Below are 25,356 nucleotides of genomic sequence, written 5' to 3'. Positions count from 1 at the left end.
TTGTTGCATGGAAGTCACAAAGGCTACAAAGTTTACTGTTTATTAACGACTAAGAAACATTGTGCTCTGCAGAGACAAAGATCAGAAGCCTGTGAGGTAGAGGTTTGAAAATCAGTACACTGAGATGGGGCTGTGTGAGAAAAAAAAATCCTAGAATCTTCTGCAAGTGCCTCTAGAAATCCCAGCAATATAAAATTATAGAAAATTTATGCCAAACTGCAATTGTTTGTAGAGACTTCATGCAGTAGCTTTGAATGTTGCGCATAGAGTGACAATTGCAATACTCTCAGCCACTGCAGCTTCCAGGCAGGATGTGAAGTGGTTGTTCACATCATGGGTTGAAAAAATAAAAATAAAATAAAATAAAATAAAATAAAATAAAATAAAATAAAATAAAATAAAATAAAATAAAATAAAATAAAATAAAATAAAATAAAATAAAATAAAATAAAATAAAATAAAATAAAATAAAATAAAATAAAACACATTGTACTTTTAGAAAAGAGTACCCCGGCAGCGCCCCGGCCTCGCGTAGGCCCAGGCGGCCCCGCCGCGTCGCCTAGCAACCGCCGGCCGCCGCCGTGCGCAGGCGCGAGCCCCCGGGGGGCGACGCCGCTTCCCGCCTCCCCTCCTCCCCTTCCGGGCCGCTTCTGGCGCTCTGCGGGGACCCTTCTCACGCAGCGCCGCCGCCGCCGCCGCCGGGCCGGGTTCGCGGGCGCAGGCGCGGGCGCGCGCACGACGCCGCCGTTGGTGCCCCTCGCGCCCGGCCGGGGCGCCATGGCCGGGGCCGGCGGGGCCCGCTCGGTGCCGCGCGGCGGGCGGCGGGCGGCGGGGGGGCGCTGAGGCGGCGGCGGGGGAACGGGGACGGGGACTGGGGCTGGGGCTGGGGCATGGCCTCCCCGCCCGGCAGCGAGGAGAGGGGCCTGCGGGAGCGGGTGGCGGCGCTGGAGGCGGAGCTGGGCGCCTGCCGCGGGCAGCTGGAGCGGGCGCAGCGCCGGCTGCGGAGAGCAGAGCGCCTGCACCGCGAGGAGAGGGAGGGCGGCCGGGCGCTGAGGAGACAGGTGGGGAACGGGGCCTCCCTTCCCTTCCCTTCCCTTCCCTTCCCTTCCCTTCCCTTCCCTTCCCTTCCCTTCCCTTCCCTTCCCTTCCCTTCCCTTCCCTTCCCTTCCCTTCCCTTCCCTTCCCCACTAAAGTAGCTGCAAAGCAGTTCGATTTTGTCAGAATTATAGAAAACTATAGCAGACCTCTAAAATGTGGCTTTGCTGTCCGTAACACGCCGTTTCTCTTCCAGGTGGAAGAGCTCACTAAGGAAATCCACAGCAGGAAGGAGAAGGATACATCTAGCATAGGCGTACAGACAGAGGACTATGCGGCGTGGTCGCAAGCAGGTAGAGTGGCAATCGCTCGTCTAGAGCAGTGATGTTAACTGGTATCTTGCTTGGTGTGGTGTGTGGGTTTTTTTGCTTGTTTGTTTTTATATAAAACACATTTCAAGTCTGTATCCTGAGCAGCATTAAATTTGGTAAGCTAACATTTGCCTTTCAGACCGTTTACAGTTTCTTCAAGCCGTGCCTTTTAGAACTGTACAGTAAAAAGTATCACAGACTATAGCAGAACTTGTGCCACAGTACTCTGATATATAGTAATCTCAGACATTAAACAACTGTATCTTGTTCCAATTTCTAAAGTACATCAAAACAAGACATGACTTTTTCAATAAATGTAGAATAAATTCAGCATGGAAGCATGACCTAATAATGGGCTTTGGCTAAACTACTTATATGCATAAATTTGCTATTTAAGACTAAGGATCCTTAAACTGTTTTATGTACAATACTGCTTTGCTAATTTATATAACTTTGACTTTTTTTTTTTTTCAGATTATTACTACTATGAAAATTATTATAATCACACTGATACTCAGGACTGTGCACCCGAGCTATCAGTGCAGCACAATCATACGACAGAAGGCACTGAGCAAAACTCCACAGAGGAGTTAAAGGAGGACATTAATGTTCCTGAAAGTGTGGATAGCGCTGGAGTTACTGAAGGTGGAGAAGAGGAAAATTTCGTCCAGAATTCACAGGTTATAGAACTGTTCGGGTTTTTGCTGATTTTCAAGTCAGTAATCTGTTGATAATATCATTTAAAAGATACACTTCTGGTCTTGATGTCATTTTATGAAATGCTTTTTTTGGTGGTGGTCTCAGAAGGATGGTAGCAGACATTGTTATGCTTTGAAATTAGTTCTTTTTGTAACATTAGTTCTTTGTATAACATTAGTCATAGATTTGTCATTTGAAAGTGTGGACATTCTAAAACATATGTCTGGTATGTGTTGGAAGCACTGAAAGTGTGATTTTTTTAAATCAAAAAAATATGTTTCATATGGCCATGAAGAATTTCACTTTTTTATGGGATCCTATTTTTTTTCCTCCATCAATAGAAATAGGATACATATAAGGAGAAAAAACTTGTTAGGGTTTTTAATTATTTTTTTTCTACAGTGTTTTTTTCCCCTGTTATCCAGCCTCTCACTCACTTAACTGCTTTTGTGGCTTAGCATCTAGAAATTAAAATGGAACTGAGAGCAGGCACCTATTTTAGGAGCCTATTTTAGTAGTGTACTAAGATATTCACTGTGTATTTCTGATGTGAAATATATCTGAGAAAAGTCTGGGGGCAAATGAAAAGGACGGGATGGAATGTTGGTCCCATGAAAATCCATGGGAATATATCAGTAAACGCCAGCTTGATTTTTTTGTCTCTGTGTCTAATAATCCAGGTAACAGTTCAAGTCCATGGAGCACTAATATGTTTTATTTAAAATAGCGCACTACAAAATGTCAAAGAGCTAAAGAGTTTCTTTTTAGAGGAAAACCAATTTCTTACTTTCTCATCTTAGGAAACAGAAGGTACATCAGTACCAGAGGGCTCCTTGGCTGAGAGCTTGAGAGCTGCTGCAGAAGCTGCTGTTTCACAAACAGGATTTATTTATGATGAAAATACAGGATTGTATTATGACCATAGCACTGGATTCTACTATAATTCGGTAAGGGTAGTTTTTGGAATCCTTGGCATTTTTCCTCTGCTGCAAAAACTTAATTAGTAAAAGTTGGTATGAACAGTGAACGAAGATCTAAGCTGACTTGAATCAAAATACTGTAACAGTTAATTTCTGCAATACGTTTTCCTTAACAGAGCTGTTTGGAGCTTTCTTCTTGTCCTGTGAGGTGTGTATATTTGTGAATGCATGAATAGATAGGTGTATAGACTGTCACAAATCCGAGTGGAACTCCTCTGCTGAAAATAGGTCTTTTTTGCAGGAATACATTCAACTCAACTTAAAAACAAATGTGCCTGTGGTAAACAAAAGTAGCTGTTTGCAGGTGTGGTTCTGTACTTCATTACTTTTTTAAAGTCTCAAACTGTATCAAGAGCAATGATATCACTTGGGGAAGTAGTTAAATATTTGTGTTCGGGGCTAACAGAGTCCAGTTTATGATACAATTGCAGAAAAAGAGAGTAAATAATATCTTCTTGTTCAGGAACTGTTTTCTGTATTACAGGAAATGTTTTTGTGTGGGGTTTACATGGCAAGGCTTTGGTAAGAGGGCAGGGGGACTCTTGGTGTGGCCTCACTGAAAATTTCAGGGACTGCCCTGTGCTGGACACAGACACCTCTACAGTGGTCCCACCACAGAAAACAGATGAACCTATCAGAGATAGCTGATCTACCTCTTTGAAATCATGTTTAAGAAAGGGCAAAACTGCACAGTAAAATAAGGCGTAGGAGATGGAGAGTGTCTAGAAACAACCCTTCAAACACCAACGTCAAAGAAAAAGGGTGAGGAGGATGTGCTCCAAGCACCAGAGCAAGCATGGAAGACCATGCCGGAGCGCATACCCACACTGATTCCATGAAGAGTCCCATATGGGAGCAGGTGAGGTTGGACTCGATGATCTTGAGGTCTCTTCCAACCTAGAAATTCTGTGATTCTGTGATTCTCTTCAGGAACTGTGGGCAATGGAGAGCCAACGCCAGAGCTGGTTCTGGCAGGAGCTGTGGCCTGTAGGGGACACACACTGGCGTAGATGTGTCCTGAAGGACCACATGTTCTGGGAGAGGACCATACTGGGGCAAGGTAGAAGTGTGAGGAAGGAACAGCAGAGAGAAATTGTTATGAACACCACAGCCACCATTCCTTATCTCCCTGCTCAACTTGGGCAGGGGGATGTTCAGTAGAGGAGCTGGGAGTGAGGGAGTGAAGTTGACCTAGAGAAAGAAGGCATGGGGAGAGTTAGTCGAGTCTGTTTTGCCCCGATGATAAATTGGTACATGATCTCTATCTTCACCTCAACCCACAAGTTTTTCATCTTATTTTATCCCCCTGTCCTGTAGAGGTGGGCAAATGAAGAAGCAGCTGGGTTTGGGTCTGCCATCCAGCCAGGGTCAACCCACTACAGATCTTTAGTAGATCTGAGTATTCAGTATGTGTTACTTTTTTTAGCTGGGTGTGTTCTGTTGAGCAATGTGTTTGTCAAAGTAATGACAAAGTTGTTCTTAACTTTTCTCATAAAGGAAAATCAACTGTATTATGATCCAACAACTGGAATTTACTATTACTGCGATGTGGAAAGTGGCCGGTACCAGTTTCATTCACGAGTGGATCTACAGTCTTATCAGACTTCTGGTTCTCAGCACGCTAAGGATAAAAAAGGGAAAAAGAAGAGAAAAGAAACAGAGTGGAATACTGCAAATGAGTATAAGGTAACTTCAGAATTGATAGATAGAAATTTGTTTTGTTTTTTCATGATGCAACTTAGAGGTTGTGGTGTTTGGTTTTTGGGGGACATATCCTTATTTTCTGAATGATTCAAGTGTCTTTAAACTGTATACAGCAGGTTGATTAGATGTAGCTAATGTTAAAATAATTTTCCCACTGAATAATAAAGGATCAAACTTTAGATTTGGATCCCCTCACTTTCTCAGTGTTGTTTTATTACAGTGCAACTGTGTAGATCTTTAAAGTTGAGTATCAGTGAAGCTCTCTAACAAACACACTGGGATGAATTTGGGTTACTGAGTGGACTCATTTTACAACTAAATTCAGTATACCTTGATGTCCTGATTTTTGTTGCTTTTTTTTTTTTTTTTAATTCATGTGATGAGTCCAAAAATGAAGGAAGGTTTTGAAATTGTAGAGACACACCACTCTTCCTCTGTGACTATGTATTCCAGAGTTCATTCCACTGATGTTTTAATGCATCTCTACCATCATTTGGGATTGATGAAAAGTCCAAAGTTCTAATTCATGGAATATTATGCTCTTTATTGATTTTTTTTTTTTTGGTCAATACATTTTTGTTGCTCATAGTGTGTAAGTATATCTTAATTACAGTCATCACTTATTAACACGTACTTTAAGTTATGAAAAATGTAACTTTATTTGGTTTTCTGATTGCTAAGAAACCATACAGTATAGTACATAGTGCGTACCTTGAAAATTGTTGGTCACTCCTAAGCAGTGCTACTGTCACACACCTATTAAGACACAAGAAGCCTTTTCTTAATGAACACTATTACTGATGTTGAACAAATTCAGATAATACTATTCTACAAATTCATTTATTACTTAAGACTTATTAAATGTATAGGTTGGTTTGTTGACCAGGCCTCCTTAGTTTGTCTATCTAAAGCTGCTGCTTTAACCATTGCATAATTTCATTTTAGAGGCCTCAGCAAAGCTGATTTGTTGAAATCTGTAGTAATTATGTTGGTGTACAAGTACTCTTAGCTTGTCATTACACAACCTCAGTACAGAGCTTAAAAATTTTATATTGGGAGTTATATTACCTTAAAGACTTAAAGATGGAAACTGCTTACAATAAGAACCAGTGAAGGTAAGTTAGATGGATAGTGGTAGTCGACTGTGGGTAACGTGAAAACTTCTACTCCTAGAGAACTTCACACAGAACATTCTTTCTTTCTCGAAAGCCTGGGGTGGATACTTAGCATCTCTGAGTATAATGATCCTTTAGACTTAGGAAGGTAATGCAGTTGTAGTTAGGAGCATTACCAGCATCTAAGTTGCGGGCTAGCTATGTGCAACTAGTGAATTGGCATTCTGACACTCCCAAAAGACATAGCTAACAGAGAATTTTATTCATTCTGTGTCAGGAAAACAACTTGGAAATGAGTCTTCATCATAATGTGCAATTAGTACATCTCTTAAACTTAGTTATGTGTTGAACTTTTACATACTGACCTAAATTTACAAATGTATTAAAAGCTTTGTGGTGTATGTAGGCCTAACCTAGAAAATAATGTAGGCAACTCTGTGGGATCCCATCCCCATCTGCTTCTACCATCTGATTGTACTGCAAATAGCTAGCTGTCTTTAGTTCATATTATGTTTAAAAAAATACTGTTATATAGATGGTCTTGTTAACAAATCTTTTCTTTAAGTTTGCACAGCCACAAGGTAGGAGGTAAACATCCACTTTTTATCCACTCAGTACATTGTGAGTTAATTTGTGAGTTAATTTGATTAAGCAACAAGCTAAGCGGCAAAACATTTAAAATAGAAAAATACATTCTGTAGCATGCAGATTTGTATGTTTGTGAACAGTAAGTCAACAATGATGCCACAGTCCACAAGGACCTTCCTTTTTTAACTTAAAAATGGAGAATATGAAGTGAAACTTAAAACAATTACTCTGCTTTAACTTTGGAAAAAAATAAAACGCCTTTTTGTCAGTCCACTTTTATGTAAATGCAATATTAGGTTTAGAAAACAAAAAATACCTTATTGTCGTATTTTATGTAGTTGAGTTAAAACACCCTATTCTTAGTACGTGGTTCTTACAAGAAATTATTTTTTTTTTTTTTAAATTGCATTAATGAAAGATCAAGATTTCTTAGAACAAAAGATCATGGATTTTTGTTTTTTTTTTTTTTTAAAAAAAAAAGGAAAAGGAAAAAAAAAGTTTGTTCGCTGCACAGTCTCGTTCATAGGTGTATGTTATTTCTTGGCAATATTGTTGTTGTCTAGTTTTGTCTGGTATTGCTAAAGGCACTAATTAGTTCATAGTAATTATTACACTATTTACATCTAGAAACAAAAACATCTGTTTTTAAGTAGACTCTTGTAGTGTTCTCTGTTGAAATTCTTTCTTCCGCACTTATGCCCATCCCTCTTTACTCTCCATTCCCTCTTACACTCATGAAAAAGTAAAATAAAAGTTATCTCCAAATACTGATTAAATTTGTAAAGTTCCCACAATTATTTTGAAGATTAAGTATTCCATTATTGCTTTTCCCAGTGGGTTACTTACTATCTTAACCCACCTGAATTTATTATTCGTGATTAAGATTAGAAGGTTTCTAGGAATGTGCATATGAGGCTGAAGAAGATACTGAGCAGTGATACTGAGCAGATACAGAATTTCAAGTACACAAACACTCGTTAAACTTGCTTTATTTTTTGATTAAGGGATTAAATATAAGCAAGGTATTGGTAGATACTCAGTTAAAAGTTTTTTATAAAGTATATATTTTTATAAGAAATAAAAAAATAGCAACTGCATGTGTAGATTATCACAGAAAATATTTCTATATACACAATAATGGTAGCTATACAGTTTTTACAAAAACTGTGAGTTCTGATTTACCTAATTCATTTAATCTAAAATTAATCTGTTTCTTAATTCAGAAAGAACTGTAGCTGGGTCAAACAGTTAACTTTCTGTATCTGGTGACTGAAGGTTTTTTTTGTTGCAATTTAGTTTGTAGTCACTGTGAGAAATTCAGTATGCTCAGCTATCTTATATATATATATACACTATTTAGAAGTAGTAAGTGGGGTGTTTAGCACTACAGAAATGAGCATTCTCCACAAGTATCATGAAAAGTGTTCATGAAAAGATTATATAAATCTGAGAATCTAAAAAATAAAATTATTTTAATGCTTAAATAAGCCATATCATATTTTTAACAAGCCAAGTTACCAAACAAGAAAATACTAGTGAGCTTCTGGTAAAAAGGATGTGCTTATAATAGCACAAAAAAAGGAGATGAGCTCAGAAAGGTTAGTCCCCTGATTTGTGTAATTTTGTAAATATTCTTTCTTTCCAGTCACCAAACTTCTTTATTACAAATAGCTTTCTTTCAAACTGCGATCCTAAGCATGCTTGCTTTTAATAGACAATTGGGATTTGAGAGTTCCTAGAATTAGCCTACATGTATATGCAGCTCTCTTAAGAAGGATTGCTGGAATACTCTGGAACTCTAAGGCTTCAGTTCTTCTTTTTGTAGTCACAGGCCAAAAAGTTGAGAAAGAATTACCATAATTGCATCCTTCAAGAGAAGGATCTTTAAGTTAATTTGGAGCACTTTAGACTTCCTTACTTTCTTTTACAAAAAAAAATCATCACAAGGTGGCATAAATTATAATGTGATCACTGGTCCAATATCTAGTTCAGCTTTTTCATAAAGATTGGAGAATTGACTGTGTGCAGTGGTGACCATGTAGTTTTACTTGCTGGATTGGGACTGTCAGTGATAGAGCAAAATTTAGGTGCAGTTAGAAGGCTCTCAACTATGACATTTTACAGTTTACTGTTAATTACTGTCCAATAGATAATATTCAGTGTGGCACTCAAAAGTCACTCCTACTGTATCCTATTATAGATGCATCCTAGCTCCTTCTGTACAAGAGATAAGGCTTTTGTAGTAGTACTTCCCATAGAACTCTAGAAGCAGTGATTTTTATTTTTTTATCATGTGTAGTTTACTTTTTGCTGATATTCATCCCATCTTTAGGTACGTCAGTTGACAGAAACCATGGCTAATCTGAAGATATCTTCTTTTGGATTGGCAGCTTCTGGTAAAGGTAGAGTAGAGATACCAAACACAGTAGTCTGTGGATGTTTACCTTTAACCTTGATGTACTTACTGAAGAAAAAGAAACTAGTAGTTGATGTTTAGCTTATCTATTTTCCTAAAGATTTTTTTTGCAGCTGCATCATCAAAATCTGTTCATTCAGAAAGTAAAAAAGTAAAATATATATATATTTGAAATACTGTATAAGTAAAACATCTGAAGAAAACTTTGATGGTATTCTAGAATAATTGGGGAAAATACATGTTTGGCATCACTATATTAACGTGGGGTGTCTTGACTAATCATGCTACACGTTCTTTAGACAAGGCAAATTCATGCTTCCTGTGTTTCAGACCTCCCTGCTATTGCATAAATTAACTTTTTTATGATATGGGAAGAGCTTTACTCATTTTTATGGCTTTTAATTATTTTCTTGTATTGAAAATGTTAGCATAATGAAGCTAGAAGACAGTACTTGTGAAATGTTGCTAGTAAGTGAAAGCTTGGTCATCTGAGCAAAAGAACTATTTTAACCTTTTTGGAAATGCTTCATTAGTAAAATATTGTATTTCAGTAGTATTTCAAATTGAGAGATTCAGTGATAAAGATCTGATATTCAGCCCTTTTTATTAGGGTGTTAAGTATCCATGATTCCATTAAATCATCTACTGAGCTTCCAGCAAAACCAAGAAGCAACAGACTACATGGAACTGGAAAATTGTTTGTGCTTATGTTTTGTGTAAAGTAAACAGATTTGGAAAACAAATCAATTAAATGGTATATTTCTTAAAACTTCATGCACACAATAATTTAAGTTCTAATTTGTAGGCATGATCAAGAGTTGCATGAATGTGCATGTAACTCAGGCATAATACAGAAAAAAGGTGAAGTTGTTTGGAAAGAGCAAATGTTTGTCTCACTCTGTCACAATACAACAAAAAGTATATTTAAATGCTTGAAATATTTTGAATTTGTTATTAAAAACACTTCAGTTACTATAATTATTCATATATATAGGCAGGCACTTCTGAAGATCTTTGTATGAGTTGTTTTGTGACCTGTGCTTTAGAAAGCAAAACCATCAATTCTTGTCAATATGAACATGATCTGTAGTTCTGAAAAGATCAGTCCTCATGAAATGCATAAAATTGACATGCTTATCTTGAACTATTTCTCTTACACCTTTTCATTGCCTTTGTTAGGGATACAAAAATAAGAAACAACTCAACCCTGTAGTTAAGGAGCAGTTTTATTACAGATAAGATTCGTTCCACCTTTCAACTTTACTCCTGAGTAGTGAGAGAGAAAAGCAAGAGATCATATAGTGATACCCAGCAGATACCAAGCTTTCTACTAAATCACCTGGAGACAGGTTCTGTCCGGCTTAAGACTGTTGGGATTTGTCTACATAGTATTTAGATATTAGGTAAAGCAACACAAAGAAAAGTATGTGCCTGAGGTCATGGTGTAACAATCATAACTATAATAAGCATGAACTTGTGTCATACTTTGTGTCACTAGTTTGGGAAGAAGCATTAAGTATCCTGCCATTGAAAAATTAAGTTCATTGCTGGTATTTTTTAAGTCATTAAAAGATGATGCTGCAACTTACTGCAGTTTGCACAGTTGTGCTTTCATACATGCTACTTGTGTTCTGTTAGTATTAGCAGTCGTATATAATGAAGGATTTCTTCAGCGTAAGACCCCCTCAAATCCATTCAGTAGCCCCAGCCTTAATGGTTAGACCAGATCAAGGCAGTAAATGAATTCTAACATTTATATTAGCTCAAATGCAATTATCTTTGCTATTTGTAATAGCTTAAGAGAGTACTTTTGTGTCCTAATTAAATATGTAAATAAAGTCATTACCTCTGACTTTTTTTCATTTCCGCAAATGTACTGAGTCATTTTTGACTTGTTTGCTTGAGGCATGTAAGATTATAGTTTAGGCAGAAGGAGGAGTATATGAAGATTACTCTTCTGTCTCTATTTAATAGCAGAACTATTTATTTATTTGTTTTCTTAAGACCTGATTGTAGTAATAGTGAAAAAAATACTGAAACTGCTGAGAAAAGCTTAATGATCGTATTGAAAGAGGATATGTGCATAGCCTTTTGTTGATCTCTACACATTATTAAAAATTCCTGCTTTCAACACATAACAAAGAATATTGTCTATACTTTAGTAGCCAGGCTTTGAAACAGCACCTTCTTATTTTCTAATTTAGAACATCTGAAGAAATATCAAAAATGAGTCCTCTGGACTCAGTATAGAGCAAGAGCTGAGTATTTGGAGTGTTAAACTTCGGTTCCAGTGTGTTAGTTATCTGTTGCTTTGCTTCAGTCGTGTGTTTTGAGCAGGCAATTTAGTTCCTGTGTTTTCAGAAATAATTTTTAAAATTTCTATAGCTCATGGTATTACGGGAAGAAATACATTTAGGATTGCAGAGAATGTCAGCAGACTTGCTGAAGATGCATTTCAGTCCTGCACCCAGATAATTAATAAAAATGTTGGCCATGGCTGGCCCCAGAATTGAGCCCTGGGGAACATGGCTGGCAACTGGCTGCCAGCCAGATGTAGCCCCATTCACTGCAACGCTTTGAGCTCTATCATTGAGCCACCCAGTGGGGCGTTAACCTGTTTATCTTGCTGTTGGACCATTTGTTCATAAGGATGCCGTGCAGGCCAGTATCAAAGGCCTTAGTAAAATCCAGAAAGATTACATCTGCTGCCTTCCCTTCATCCAGTATGCGGTGACCTTATCACAGAAGGAGATCAGATTACTAAGGCAGGACTTTCCCTTGATGAACTGTCACTGTGTCTGATAATAGCTTTGTTCTTTAGCTGCCTTTCAGCATCCCCCAGGATAAGCTTCTCCACAACTTTTGCAAGGACTGAGGTTAGACTAATATGTCTGTAGTTTCCCAGGTCTTCTCTCAGACCCTTTCAGTAGATGGGTGTACTGGCTTCCAGTCAGCAGGGATCTCCCCAGGCTCCCATGACCTTTGGTAAATTGTTGAGAGGGGTCACACTGTAACGTCAGATAATTCCTTTGCATTTTGGGATGAACCCTATCAGGCCCCAAAAACTTATGAATGTTGAGCTGGTACAACTGTTCTTTACAATCTCCATGACCACTGAAAGCAACTCACTGCTTTCCTAGTCCTGGTCCTCAAGTCTGAGAACCAGGCAGCACATATCTATCAGTACTATTAAATATTGAGGCAAGAAAGGCATTAAATGCCTCCACGTTTTCCTTATCTGTACTTGTTACGTTATCCATTTCAGGTACCAGTCCAGTGTTTTCCTTTGTCTTCCTCTTGTTTTGACATACTTGAAAATGCATGTTTTGTTGTCTGACACCACCGTGTGGCTACTGTCAACTCAAGTTGAGCTTTGACCTTTCTTGTTTTCTCCCTGTGAATGCAAACTGCAGCTCCGTACTCTCCCTGTGGAGCCAGACTTGGCTTCTATAAGTCTTGGATTTTATGCCCTAGTTTCAGGAGTCATTCCCTGTTCAGCCCGGATGGTTTTCTATTCCACTCAACTTCACTTGCAGCACAATGGTATTCCTGCTCCTAAGCTCTTGAAATGTGTTTCTTGAAAAGTGACTAAGTCTTGTGAGATACTGAATGCTTTGGAGCATGTTTTCAGGGGACACTGCTCACTAGCTCTCTGAAAAGCTTGAAGTCTGCTCTCTTAAAGTCCAGGATGGCAATTCTGTTAGACTTTTTTCTCCTCACACCAAAAATTTTGAACTGAGCTATTTCACGATCTCTGTGGCCAAGACAGCCACCTACCATCACCTCTCCCACAACGCCTTCCCAGTTTTCAAGGAACGGATCTGGGAGGGCACCTTTCTTAGTTGGCTCACACAGTACTTGTTACAGAAAGTTACCTTCAACATGCTTTTATGATATTTGTAGTTTATGTCTGAGAAGTTAGAATTTCCCTCAGGATCAGTTGCCCTTAAGATTTCCCCTAATTTCCTATAAAATTTGCCATCCTTTCCAGCGTCCTGGGTGAGCAGTTGATGGTGGACACCTCACTTACCTATTTTATCTGTCCCTTTAATCCTTACCCAGAAGCTCTTTACCACGTTATCCCTAACAGCAAGGGTTGTACAGTCTAACCTCTCTGTTACCTGCAGTGCAACACCTCGTCTGCCCTGACTGTCAGGAGGCTCGTCCCACCAAGTCTCATTAACTAGTGAAAGCAGCCTGGGAAAGGAACGAAGCTTAGAGTTCGTATTTTGTTCCTCCTACTGTGTAAGCCGATATACAAGCATTTCAGATGTGCTTCTGAGCCTGCAGCACTTCCTGGAGCAGCATACATGCTCCCATTAGCCTCGCCACCTTCAGACGGTGCCGTACCATTCGTTGGCTTAAGTTCAGGGTACCTAACAGTATCCTTCTCCCCCATCAATCCTCGGTTAAAGCCCTATCAACAGGTTATATATGGCCTGTCTGTAACAGCCCATTAACAAATGAGTGATGTGTATGAACTGTACAAGTCTTATTGTTGGCCAGATTACTACATCACTGAAAATAAGTAACATAGCAGCCTTGCAGTCCCGTTCGTTTCTAGATACTGCACTTACAGGACACAAGGAGGAGGAGGGCAAGTGTGAGCTTGTAATCATTCAGGTAAAACATGAGGTCATTTAATACTTGTTGATTATTCCTAAGAATCTGCTGTCTTACTGGAACTGTCTCAACACTGCTCTCTAAAGTCCTATCCAATAGCTTGACCACTGAGCAGAGGGGAGTTCTTGTGTTTTTCTTATAATTGCACTACTGATGAGTTTTTACAATTTTGGTCAAATTTACATTTTCTCTTGGTAAAGAGGAAGTGCTTTAGTTTCCATGGGATTAGTGTTCATACTAGTTTGTGTACCCTGAAATGTAAAATGCTCTGTGCAAAAACTTGCTGAAAAGAAGTAAAAATGTTTACTTTACCCACTGCATTGCAAATTTTTACATTCTTTAAGGCAATTGAATGCATCTATTCTGAATCTGAAAAGGCAAATAATTCACCAGTAAAATCTGATATGTTTTTCATTTCTCTTTTAAAGCTGTTTGTTTTCATTCTATGTTTTTAAGTTGGTCATTGGGGCTACTACATTGAGAATTACATTTTCAAGGTACTCTGGCAAAATTGATGTAACATTTTAGAGATTTTTCCATTCAAAAAATTTTGATGTTCTGTTTTCTGCTTGTGAAATCAAGTGACAGTGGAAAAACCTGCAGTAATCTGGTTCGTATGATACGCAATGGAGAAGTTTGTTGCAGTAGGAAATGGATTTTCAGTAGAATGTCGTCCACATAGCATACATTAAAACTCTCTTACAAGTTCTCTACAGTATCTTGATGAAAGCCTTTGTTAAAGCTTCATGTTTTAAATGAGGAAGAGCAGGTCATTAGGGAAGCATGGGTGGGAATTCCAGATATTTGGGACCATTCTGGAATAAAACAAGAAGACAGAAACAGAAGGAAGATACGATGAAGATCAATTAAAGAACTTTAAAACAAGTTGCAAGAATTTTGTAAGAGAGGGAGAAGAGTCATGAAAGCAAAACTGGAAAATAATCGAGATGGTGTTTTGTAAGTTTGAAAGTAAGGACAAGAATTTTAATTTTTTGAGAGAGAAGTGCAAAGAGTAATTGAAGGTTAGAAGACAAGTGTAGTCACACCTTCCCAAGTAGGAAATTATTTTAGTCATATCTAACAGAATGTGAAATTTTTTCTACTGAAATGTTGACTGCATGCAGAAAACTCTGGAAATGTAAGCATTTCTTAATAGTTGTAAATTAATTACCAGTGAAGAATTTAATACCAAGCTTATAATATACTTTAGAATAACTTGATCTATAAAGAATATAATTTTCCTCAAGTGTGGTTTCTGTAACTCCTCTCCAGGATTTGGACGCAGAAGAGCAGAAATCATCTAACAGTCTGAACTGTTTTTCCACTACTGAGCAAGTAAGTTCTACTGAAGAGGAAGAGTCTCCTAATGCAAGAAAGAAGACTAAAATGGACACAAAAATACGAACCAGTCTAACAGCCAAAGAATCGTTTTCCACAGACAGTATAAATTCACATTCACGCAAAAGTACACCAGATACTGCAGCATACACAGATGACAGTAAAATAGTAGACACAGAAAGTGAGCCAGAAGAAGGTGAAATTACGGATACTGAACATGAAGTCTACAGCAGTGAAGATGAAGTAACAAGTGAAGAAACCAGTGATTCAGAAGACTCAGAAAATGAAGGTGAATTGTACCTTTTGTGTATGATATTACTGTATTTTTCCAAGAACCCATTAAGAAAAAAATACAGAACAGTTTGGATAATTAAAAAACAAATAAAAGCATCTTACTTGAGATACTTAAGTTTAAAAGTGCTGTATGTTAGTTGTATGTTTCTTTCTTTTCACTTGCCCTGTAGTTGGAACTCAGTAGTGATGTTTCCCTAAAAACTGTTAGGGGTATAATTTTCTGGGCTTGTGGAAACCTCAGTGGTAGAATAAATGTTTTTACATTAGGAAAGTGTCATGAGAAAAAGTTTCCTGACTTTTAAAATAAAGATTCTAGTACAAAGCTCACAGAAATTCTGTTTATTAGCTAATATATAGTATTTCATAGAATTATCTAGGCTGGAAAAGACCTTCAAGACCAAGTCAAGCCATCAGTCTGTGCTACCATGTCCCATAACTAAATTCTGTTCCTGATGCTGTTCATAAGCAATCATGTATAATTCAGTGTAAGATTAAATCCATTGTGGTGAAAAGGGTTACTCAGTAGTATTTGAAATCGTATCTTGTATTTATTCCAGTGCAACATGTGAGAAGTTGGGATAGAGAGGAAACGTATACTTTTTCGTATCAAAGAAAGTGTTGTCTAAAGTTCTTAAGACCTCCTCAAGAATTTAATAGTTTCTTGAAGAAAAAAAAAATGGTGAAAAAGTTAATGCAGACAAAACAACTGGTGCAACGTACCTGCAAAGGATATCCTAAATCACAAAATAAAATACAAACTATAGTAGTTAGGAGTCTGTACTGCAGCCTGGACCATGCTCACAGTTTGTTTCTTCTGCTTTCATTCTTTCACTTACTCAGCTACCCTGATTATGATCAATTAATGCCAGTTGAAATGCCTGAATGCCTGATACTAGCAAGCATATAAACTCCCCAGTAATTCCAGAGTAATGAAAATGAGATTTTTTCTGTCCTCGTGCCTTTTGAGCAAGTGTCTTCCCATCTTGCCCATGTATTTCTACCTGAAACTGTCAGAGGCTGTTGATCCAAATGGACATTCAAGACAGAATTCATACAGCTGTTGGAATATTAACAGATACTTATGCAAAAGAGAATATATATACATCTGTATGCTCATGTATTATGTCTTATCTGTGTTGATGTTTTGTGCTAATAAGAGTAAAAATTAATAACAGTATGTTTGACAGAAATTATCAAATACAAAGTTTTAAGTGCATGGGGTTTGTCATGTGGCCTTTTCTCAAAGTAAAAGAGTATTCAGTCAGTCACTCTAATCAGTTTTGACTAGTAGTCCATGCAATTATAGAATGTTAGTAAATTCCATGAATTTATTTATATGTTATTTCTGTAAAGAACCACCTGTGTACATGTAAGCAATGGGAATTAGTAAAGTATTTTTGGATTGATAATTTAGTGTGGAGCTGCAAAACCTTTGAAACAGCAATTTCATCAAAGTTTTCTCTCAGATGTGTTTATATTTCTTTTTCTGAATGTTGCATACAATTCAGCTAGATAATTGCAGAATGTATATATTTCTTTTTCTGAATGTTGCATACAATTCAGCTAGATAATTGCAGAATGTATATCAGTTATTTTAAAAATATGAAACATAGGAGTAAAACTGTAACTTGCTGTTAGTAACTTTTTTCTTTTTTTTTTAATTTATAGATGAAGAAAAGATTTGGCCTCCTTGTATCAGAGTCATTGTAATAAGATCACCAGTTCTACAGACTGGATCACTTTATATTATCACAGCTGTGAAACCTGCTACCATTGGAAGGTAAAACCAAATGGAATTTGTTACCTATATCTGAAACTATACCTGGCTTTGAAAGTAACATAAGCCATGCAAGGTTGTTTGTCCCTATTGTTCATGCTAGTCCCCCTAGCCTGCAGCAATTGTGAGATTTTCTGACTTGGGTTGACTGACAGCAAGAAACTTCAGTCACATTACGTAATGTTGCGTTTCCTGGGATAACAGCATACATATTATATATAGCTCAGTGGTTGTGATTTTTTTTGTTACTGATAACTTTAGCCTTTGTCTAAATCCTAATGGCAGCGTAATAACTGGAAGTCAAGAAAGAGCCTTTTTTCTCTGGGCAACTAAGATAACTCATTCAGAAATTCAGGATTACCAGAAAGTATATATTGTGCTTCTCATGCAAATTCCAGTAAGGTTGATTCACCACTTTGAAATAGTAAGTTACGATTGTTGCTACCCAATATGCATTCTTTCAGTTCTGATATTAAAAGTAAAATAAAACTGGTTTGTTCATTGTGGATGATGAATGAATGCTTTCTTACTGAAATGTTCACTGCCTAATTTATAAGATGAAAGCACGAGGCAAGTCTCCACATTGTGTATATTGTAACATACTACTTCTGTGTCTGTAAAGGTCTAAGATATTGCAGAAGGGAAACACAGTATTATGGCTCAGCTGAAATGTGTTTTGAAAGCCATTATTAAAACTATTAAAACTATTTCTAGTTTCTCATCATTTTATGTATCAACTTTCCTTTTCAGAGAAAAAGATGTTGGACACACACTTCAGATCCCTGAAGTTGGAGTCAGTAAGGTAACTCTTATTTCTGTTTGCTACAAGGGAGATAGATCTTTGTATGGATGAGGATTTAGATTTCATAGCTTTAAATATTGCCAAATGTTAATTTTTTTTAATGAACTTTCAGAATGTGATGTGCTTTTAGCCACTTCTACAAAGTTAGAAAGCATACAATATTTTAATGGATTGGAATATAATGTAAACACTGTGATTTCTAAGTCTAGAAAAGCTAAGGTGTGTTGTTTGTTTTTTGTTTTTTGTTTTTTTTTTTTGTTTGTTTGTTTGTTTGTTTTTTGTTTTTTAATTGGAGTTTTAATAGTCCATGGTTCAATCCACAGCAAATAATTATTATCTTAAATTTCTTAGTTATTGAACTTGAGGAAAATGAATGGTTGCGTTAGGTATCGATTGTATGGTAAAATATCGATGTCAACTAGTTAGAAATTAGTTGTAAAAAAAAAAAAAAAATCCAGTCCTTATAGCTGAGCTTAGAAGCTTAGGTTGTGTTTTATTTTTCTGTATGTTAGTTGTATGAATGTGGAAGTTATGCAGAGAGAGTTTGAAAATATAAAAATATTTTAGTGACAGATGGATTTTTTTTGTAGTTAAGAGAGATTAAAGGTAAATTATATGCTCAGTTTTCCTAACTACTTCGACGTAGACCATAAATACAGCACTCTAAATTGAAGAAAATGTAAATTGACAGAGATGTCATCTAAACAAAAAAAGGTGATAAAAGCATCTGCAAATGCAAGTGTGAAATAAGCTTTACTATGTCTGTTCCGGATGATAGCTCTGATTAATCAGCCGTGTAACATATTTTATACTGAACAATTTCTAGACAAATTTTTTTCCTGCTATTAATGATATTTTCAGGCATGTATTTGAAGTTGGTGTTACAAAGCAGCAAAAGGGTTTTTTTATTTTTCTGCAATAGTATCATTTACTTCGCTTCTTTGTATGGCTAACAATATCTACCAGTACTTCATGGGTACCTGCATTGCTTTTAAATATGTTTCATTGAAATAACTGATCGTCTGTGTAAGTTATTTCACTTTGCAGATAAGGAAGCAGAGGCATGAAGATAAATGACATATGTCTAGAAACAAAAAGTTACTACCTGTTTATTTATCTTGAAATTTATAACTGATAGTTGTGGATCACTGTCTTTCACTTATTTTAAGGGTAAAGTGAGATTTAAAGAAATAGCACCCTGCAGGTTTGCAGATTTAGCATCTTTAGAAGAAGTTTCTGTTCATTCTGCTCAGTAAAACAGAGGTAGAATTAAAAGCATTAGCAAATAACACAGTCAATCTTTCCACCCTTACAGGAATATTCCTATTGTAAATTTATGCTAACCAGTCTACAAAATACAGTTTTGTTGTTGTTGTTTTGTTTTGTTTTTGTCTTTGTAGGCTATTCTTGCTTAAAGAATGATTATTGTGTCTTTTTTCACTACTGCAACAAAAAAGATCTTCGCTTGTCAAATTTGAAACTCACTTTTTTAGATTTGTTTTTTATTGGGAATCTTAGTTGGTTGCAGAAGTTGATACTTTAGTTTGCTTAGTGGCCATTTTTGGAGGTAATGTGTGGGTTTGTAAATTGGCTGCTATATTTCCAAGACTACGGATTTGTTTTCTCTGTTCTGTGTGGACTCGGGACCATTACCTATATGGTGTTGCAATAGATTTAAAAAATTGGTTTGTTATTATCAAAATCAAAGCAGATATAAAGAACAATAAATAATGGATAGGGATTGTGTCCTGGGCATTAAGGTGCAAGTGAAAGTGAATTACATGAAATTTACAAAAACATGGCACTTTAAGCTATTTCAGATATGAAAGACCAAGTAATCTGAAGCTGTAGAGATTCAGATTTTTTATTGATTGCATTTCTTTAAGTATCTTTTTTGATGCGTTCCAGAAAGGGGAAATTTGAGATTGCTGTAACATACCTTACAAGGCAAAAATACCATGTATTTATAAGAACAGCTAAAAATGCTTTATTACTAGATCCTGCAATCCTTTAAGTAAAGTATACTTTCTATATTGAAAGTACATATATGTTTTCAGTGCTGGATCTGTTTATGGTAAAAATAGTTATATTTTTACTGGTACACTTTATCTCATGTTGTTGCAGTCCATTCATTTACATTTCAAATATATAGAATCATAAAGCATGGAATATTCTATTAACCAAACCCATTCAGTTAAGTCGCTAAAATATATTCTGAAATCTTACTTTAAAACAGCATGTAAATTGTGAAATATATGCTTAATGAGAATATTTCACTTAGTCTTCTCTTTATCAGTTCCATGCAGAAGTATATTTTGACCATGATTTGCAAAATTACGTTCTTGTGGATCAAGGCAGTCAGAATGGGACAGTCGTTAATGGAAATCAGATTCTTCAGGTAAGTATTTGCTGTAGTGTTGCAGAAAACTGTAGTCATTTTAAAATATGGTATGGCAAATCACTAGCAATGTCATTGTATGGCTTTTTTCATACAGTAATTCCTTCCTTGATTCCCTTCGGTTTTCAGGGCCACTTGTAATATTTCATGTTTGTTTTATATAATGAATTAGGAAAAATCTACTACAATTTACAGTTGCTAGAGTGAAATACATCCCATGGTTTAAATATTTGTCTGCATTTGAAAAATGAAGCTGAATCATTAGATTATGAGCAGCATTCACAAAATAGATTTGGTGTCCTGCTTTAGGAACTAATAACCATGGCTGAAAAAACTTTCTTTTGCTATAGCCGAAAACAAAATGTGATCCCTACATCTTGGAGCATGGTGATGAAGTGAAGATTGGTGAAACCGTACTTTCTTTTCATATACATCCTGGCAGTGATACTTGTGATGGATGTGAACCAGGTCAAGTCAGAGCACATCTTCGCCTGGATAGGAAAAAGGAATCCTCTGGTTAGTTGTGTTATCACTGGATATGTTTTTTTTTTATTATTGGTCTTTACTTTATAAACTTCTTAATCACTTCAGATAGTTTTCTTATAATTTCCTTTCTCAAAACAATAGTTTTACAGCACAAGGTACTGCATTTTCTTCTTGGTATGTATGGCTATGTATAAAAATGTTAGAACAAAATTATTTTGTGTTTGGAAAAAAAAATACATTATTACTTAGAAATTCAATCTTGTGTTCTTCCTTTTAGTTTGCCCGGCACTTAGCAAAGAAGAGAGAGAGTTAGTCAGAAGAAAAGCATTAAAACAGATACGGGTAAAATATGGCTTACAGGTGAGTTCACTGTAGAAATTAAGAGTTTGAAGGTCTACATCTGCTCTGTGATTCCTGTTTTAAGCCATAAATGTCTGAACAAGGGAAGCTTTTAGAGTCTTGAGTGGTGGTTTAACTCAAGCTTGTCTTTTGTACACTAAATCTTTATAAATTCCTAAGGAGGCAGATGATAACAGGGCTTGAAAGTTCTGTTAGAATTTTCAAAAAAGATAAACAGTTCTAATATGTACAAGATTCCTCAACCATCGAGGTTAACACTTCCTAAATCATTGCTAGCCTTACTTCTGAAAGTTAGGTTTGCACTGAATTGCAGTGCACTCTTTTATTTCAAAAGGGAAAAATAATGAGCAACTTAGAAAATGATGGAAGAGAAAAACTTAAAGTTTTTTGTTAAAGTCTGGTTTGTGATATAAAAATGCCAACATGAATATATGACAATATTAGAGATTATTCTAACTATGGAGTTGCATCTAGCATTTGTAGTAAGTGTTCATGTGGAAAACAGGACACCATCATTTCACTTGAATTCTTCACCCACTGAAATAACATCAATATGGAATCTATACAAGTAGAACTTTAATCTATTTTGAAGAACTAGTTCTTGAGAAACAGGTTATGTGTTCTAACAAAAAGTCAGTTACATGGTATTTCTAGTGGCTTGTCCACATGGTTTTGTGTTTAACGCGGAGAAATTGATTCTTAGTACAAAAAGAAGATTCAAGAGAATCTGCTATTTTACAGATGCCATGAAATTATTTACTTTTGAAAGAGAACTATAAGTTTTCTGTTATAAGAGTAAAAATTAATAGTAAGACTTAATATAGGAATGAAGTAGGATGAAGCTGCTTTACTTTTGGAAGCAGAACAAAGAATTTAAAAATCATTTGTCTTGATGGAATTTAATCTGTTTGTAAAGAATACAGAGTATGAAGACAACAAAGCAGTGAACAACCCAAAGTACAAAGACAGAGCAGGAAAACGCAGAGAGACCATTGGCAGTGAAGGAACTTTCCAGAGAGATGATACTCCAGCTTCTGTCCATATGTAAGTGTTTGGGGGGAAAAAAGTCCTCTCTGTCCTTCTTTATGAAATCTTACAAAACAGTGATACAGTTAAGTATCAATCAGCTACTAGGATACATTTTGTTAGAATACTAATTATCTGTATACAGTGTGTTAGGAGAACTACAAAACAATTGTTCTCACTTCTCAGTTCATACGCTATTATTTTCTCCTCACCTTCCATACAGAGTTTATCTTTTCAGTAGGATGTTTAGATCACTTTCTTGCCATCTTAGTACATCTGGTCAGTTCCTTGATTTTCCATTGACACTTTCAACAGCTTGTTTCTATTTTTTTTCTGTCCAGTCCCAACAATAGTAAAAAAAAATTCACCCACATCATTTCTTTTCAACTGTCAATATCCAGCCTATCATATGATGTGCATGTACACTGTTAAATGACACTATTCCTTTGCTTCTTTATTTTTTTTTCTGTTTGTTTGTTTGAAACATGACCTTTTAGTCATGTTGTTGTATGTTAGTAAAAGGAAATGTGAAACAATGACATGAGATTCCAATGTGTGTTGGAATGCCTTAGTGGTGAGGTAGTGATACTTCTCATTAGTGCAGTTGATTCCCATTCATCTGTGCTGTTATTTTTTAACTCCTAAAAGTCAGCAAGTAGTTCAGAGGGAGTTCTAAGAAAGTTGGTGTTGACCAGAGTCTTAGTATAGCTTTGGTAACCACAGATATTTATGGGAAAATAAATGCAGAATCACAGAATCATCAGGGTTGGGAAAGACCTACACAATCAAGTCCAGCCATCAGCCTGACCTACCTAAGACCTTTCACTAAACCACATCCCTTAGTGCCATGTCTGCACATCACTTAAATACCTTCAGGGAAGGGGACTCCACCACTTCCCTGAGCAGCCTGTTCCAATGCTTGACCACCCTCTGTGCAAATAAATTCTTCCTAAGGTCCAATCTAAACCTACCCTGGTGCAACTTGAGACCATTTCCTCATGTCCTATCACTTGTCACCTGAAAAAAGAGACCAGTACCCTCCTCTATGCAACATCCTTTCAGGTAGCAGTAGAGAGAAATGAGTTTTCCCCTCAGCATCCTTTTCTCCAGACTAAACAACCCTAATTTATTCACTAGCTTCATTGCTCTCCTCTACTCACATTTCAGCAACTCAATATCCTTTATGTAGTAACGGGCCCAGTGCTGAATGCAATATTCAAAAACTTGAGAAAGTTGGCACTAGGGCCTTTGAGGTAGCTCTTAAAAGTAGGAACAACACAATGGTTGGATTTGGGTTTCCAGAGTTGCATATGCATGCACGTTTCTGTCTTTGAATATTTGATTAGCATTTGTTTTGTATTAACTCTTGTTTATGAATTATCTTAAAATTTCTTTAAGTGAAATCAGTGACAGCAACAAGGGACACAAAATGTTGGAGAAGATGGGATGGAAAAAAGGGGAAGGCCTGGGCAAGGATGGTGGTGGCATGAAGGACCCGGTAAGTCTGTCTGGTTTTCACTTGGAGGACAAAGAAATAGAAGTGTATTTGCACTTGGAAATGTCTAATGATAAGCCATGATTCACTGGAAACATTTCAAAGTTCAGTGTGGGAGGGAATAATCTCAATAGGACTGATCACAAATCAATTTTACCTTTATCAGTGAAGTATTTTGAAACTTTACTATGATTTAATCACATTAGTGGAAAATGACACTGGTGGTTGTCAAGAAACTGAACAAGGGAAGAGAGATTAATAATTTTGTGTTTTTATACAAAGACTGTCGGAAGAAAGTTATTAATTAAAGTGGTGTGAATTCAAGACGGGCATATGATGTAATCCTTCACTTTCATCAAGACAGCTGTAGCACAAAATTCAAACTACATACTGAGCCATGAGAAAGGAAAAACTAGCAAGTCACAAATCTTTGTATTATAGATGCCGATTTAAAACCTTGGCAAAACTTTAAATGTTTGTGTATGATCTAGGTATAGAAGAGCTGTAAACAGAAGTGCTTGGGGAAGAGGGGGAATAGTATTATAAAATATTAAGTGTTTAGAATACCTAACCTGCAATTACAGTACTATTTGATGTATTTGACAGATCCACCTTCAGTTACATAAGCTGAATGCAGGTTTGGGTACAAGCAGACCGGCCTCAATTGAAGATGTTCAGATCATCCAGAGCAAGAATAAAAAGAATTGGGATAAAGCAAGAGAAAGGTTTGCTGAAAACTTCCAAGAACCTAAATCACAAAAGGATACACCTAAGATTACGCCTTGGGTTAGAGGGACCGCAGACTGAAATAATGTGGTTCCACAGCAGGGTAATTCCTGTGTGTAAATAGTTGGAAGAGAATTTATTTTTATTCTTTTTCTTTTGCTAAAGCAGAGGTTTGGTGATATGTAAAATACAGTTGTGGAAACAATTATGCTAGATTAACTCTAGTATGTTAATTGGTTTTCTGTAGTCTTCATGCTTTTATAAAAACATTTTTAATAGGAAATGAAAGAAACCTAGGGGATATTCAACTTTAAATACTTGAATGTGATTCTCATCACGAGCAGGAAGTTTCTTTAGTTTTGTTTTTAACACAAGTTCATGAAAAACCAAAACACGTTAGATTTGATAACCTTAACTTTTGAACAGCAGTTAAAAGCAAGCTGAAACAAACACCCCACACCCCCAAAAGAACAGAACATTGTATTGCCTTTTCCTTTCTTGTATGTTTATTCATGATTGCCATGAAATGTTCAGCAAGAGGTACATGATTTCTTAAATTCATACACTTCATTACCAGTCATGTCTCAGCTTACCTTCAGTAGAAAACAAAAATTGTTTTTAATGATCCATCAGTACTGTTAAAAATAAATAAAGTGCTCCATGAAATAAACTACCAGCATTGGTGAAGAAAACAATGTTCGAAGGGACGACAGCGTGTAGCAAAATTTTCTTCTGTGAAGAATTTGCTTGAGACTTGTTCAGAAAATCTGTATCATGTCTTTTAAAAGAGGGGGTATGTTTAGAAAACTGCTGTCTGTATGTATTGTTTATTAATTTCTTGTTCTGATGCATCCATTGCTGGCAATGGAGTTTCTGCCAGGAAAAAAAAAAAAACATTTTGGGTGGAAAAGGATTGCCAAACTGAAGCTAACAGCTTGGTATTTATTCACTGTTCCTAAACACAATAAATTATTGTAAATTTAAGCAGTGTGCATCTTGATACTATCTTGTGCATATGCTGGAGGCGAGCACTCTTCTACAGTGAGAAAAATTTAATCCGGATTTAGTCAAATCATAGTTCTGGTAGTTGCCCAAGACACAAGCAACTGTCAAGCACTGTGGG

At 36.5% G+C, this 25,356-nt stretch overlaps 1 protein-coding gene across 2 annotated transcripts; it reads left to right on the top strand.

Moving 5' to 3' along the window:
* Positions 1-670: 670 nt before the first annotated feature.
* On the top strand, positions 671-25,217 carry AGGF1 (angiogenic factor with G-patch and FHA domains 1). Of its 2 annotated transcripts, none has more exons than XM_068666496.1 (14): positions 671-1,061; positions 1,292-1,388; positions 1,881-2,086; positions 2,906-3,052; positions 4,583-4,771; positions 8,825-8,894; positions 16,832-16,943; positions 17,691-17,742; positions 20,039-20,140; positions 20,491-20,656; positions 20,904-20,986; positions 21,903-22,030; positions 23,411-23,510; positions 24,114-25,217. In XM_068666496.1, exons 1-14 carry the CDS (start codon positions 891-893, stop codon positions 24,312-24,314), a joined length of 1,824 nt encoding a protein of 607 aa, XP_068522597.1. In that variant the 5' UTR covers positions 671-890; the 3' UTR covers positions 24,315-25,217. The 2 variants fall into 2 exon arrangements, with proteins under 2 accessions (XP_068522597.1, XP_068522596.1); XM_068666495.1 differs by lacking the exon at positions 8,825-8,894 and adding an exon at positions 14,804-15,158 and having other exon boundaries at positions 672-1,061.
* The last annotated feature ends 139 nt before the right edge of the window (positions 25,218-25,356 follow it).

This window comes from Anas acuta, chromosome Z, assembly GCF_963932015.1.
Source record: "Anas acuta chromosome Z, bAnaAcu1.1, whole genome shotgun sequence".
Classification (NCBI taxonomy): domain Eukaryota; kingdom Metazoa; phylum Chordata; class Aves; order Anseriformes; family Anatidae; genus Anas; species Anas acuta.
Note: the sequence above shows the minus strand (reverse complement) of the source record. Positions and strands in the feature narration are given on the sequence as shown.

Excerpts from the sequence above, each read along its gene's own strand:
- AGGF1 (XM_068666495.1), top strand. The coding sequence starts at position 891 with ATGGCCTCCCCGCCCGGCAGCGAGGAGAGGGGCCTGCGGGAGCGGGTG. Across the intron at positions 20,657-20,903 it reads TAGGAAAAAGGAATCCTCTG|TTTGCCCGGCACTTAGCAAA; the intron begins GTTAGTTGTGTT and ends TCTTCCTTTTAG. Across the intron at positions 20,987-21,902 it reads GGGTAAAATATGGCTTACAG|AATACAGAGTATGAAGACAA; the intron begins GTGAGTTCACTG and ends CTGTTTGTAAAG.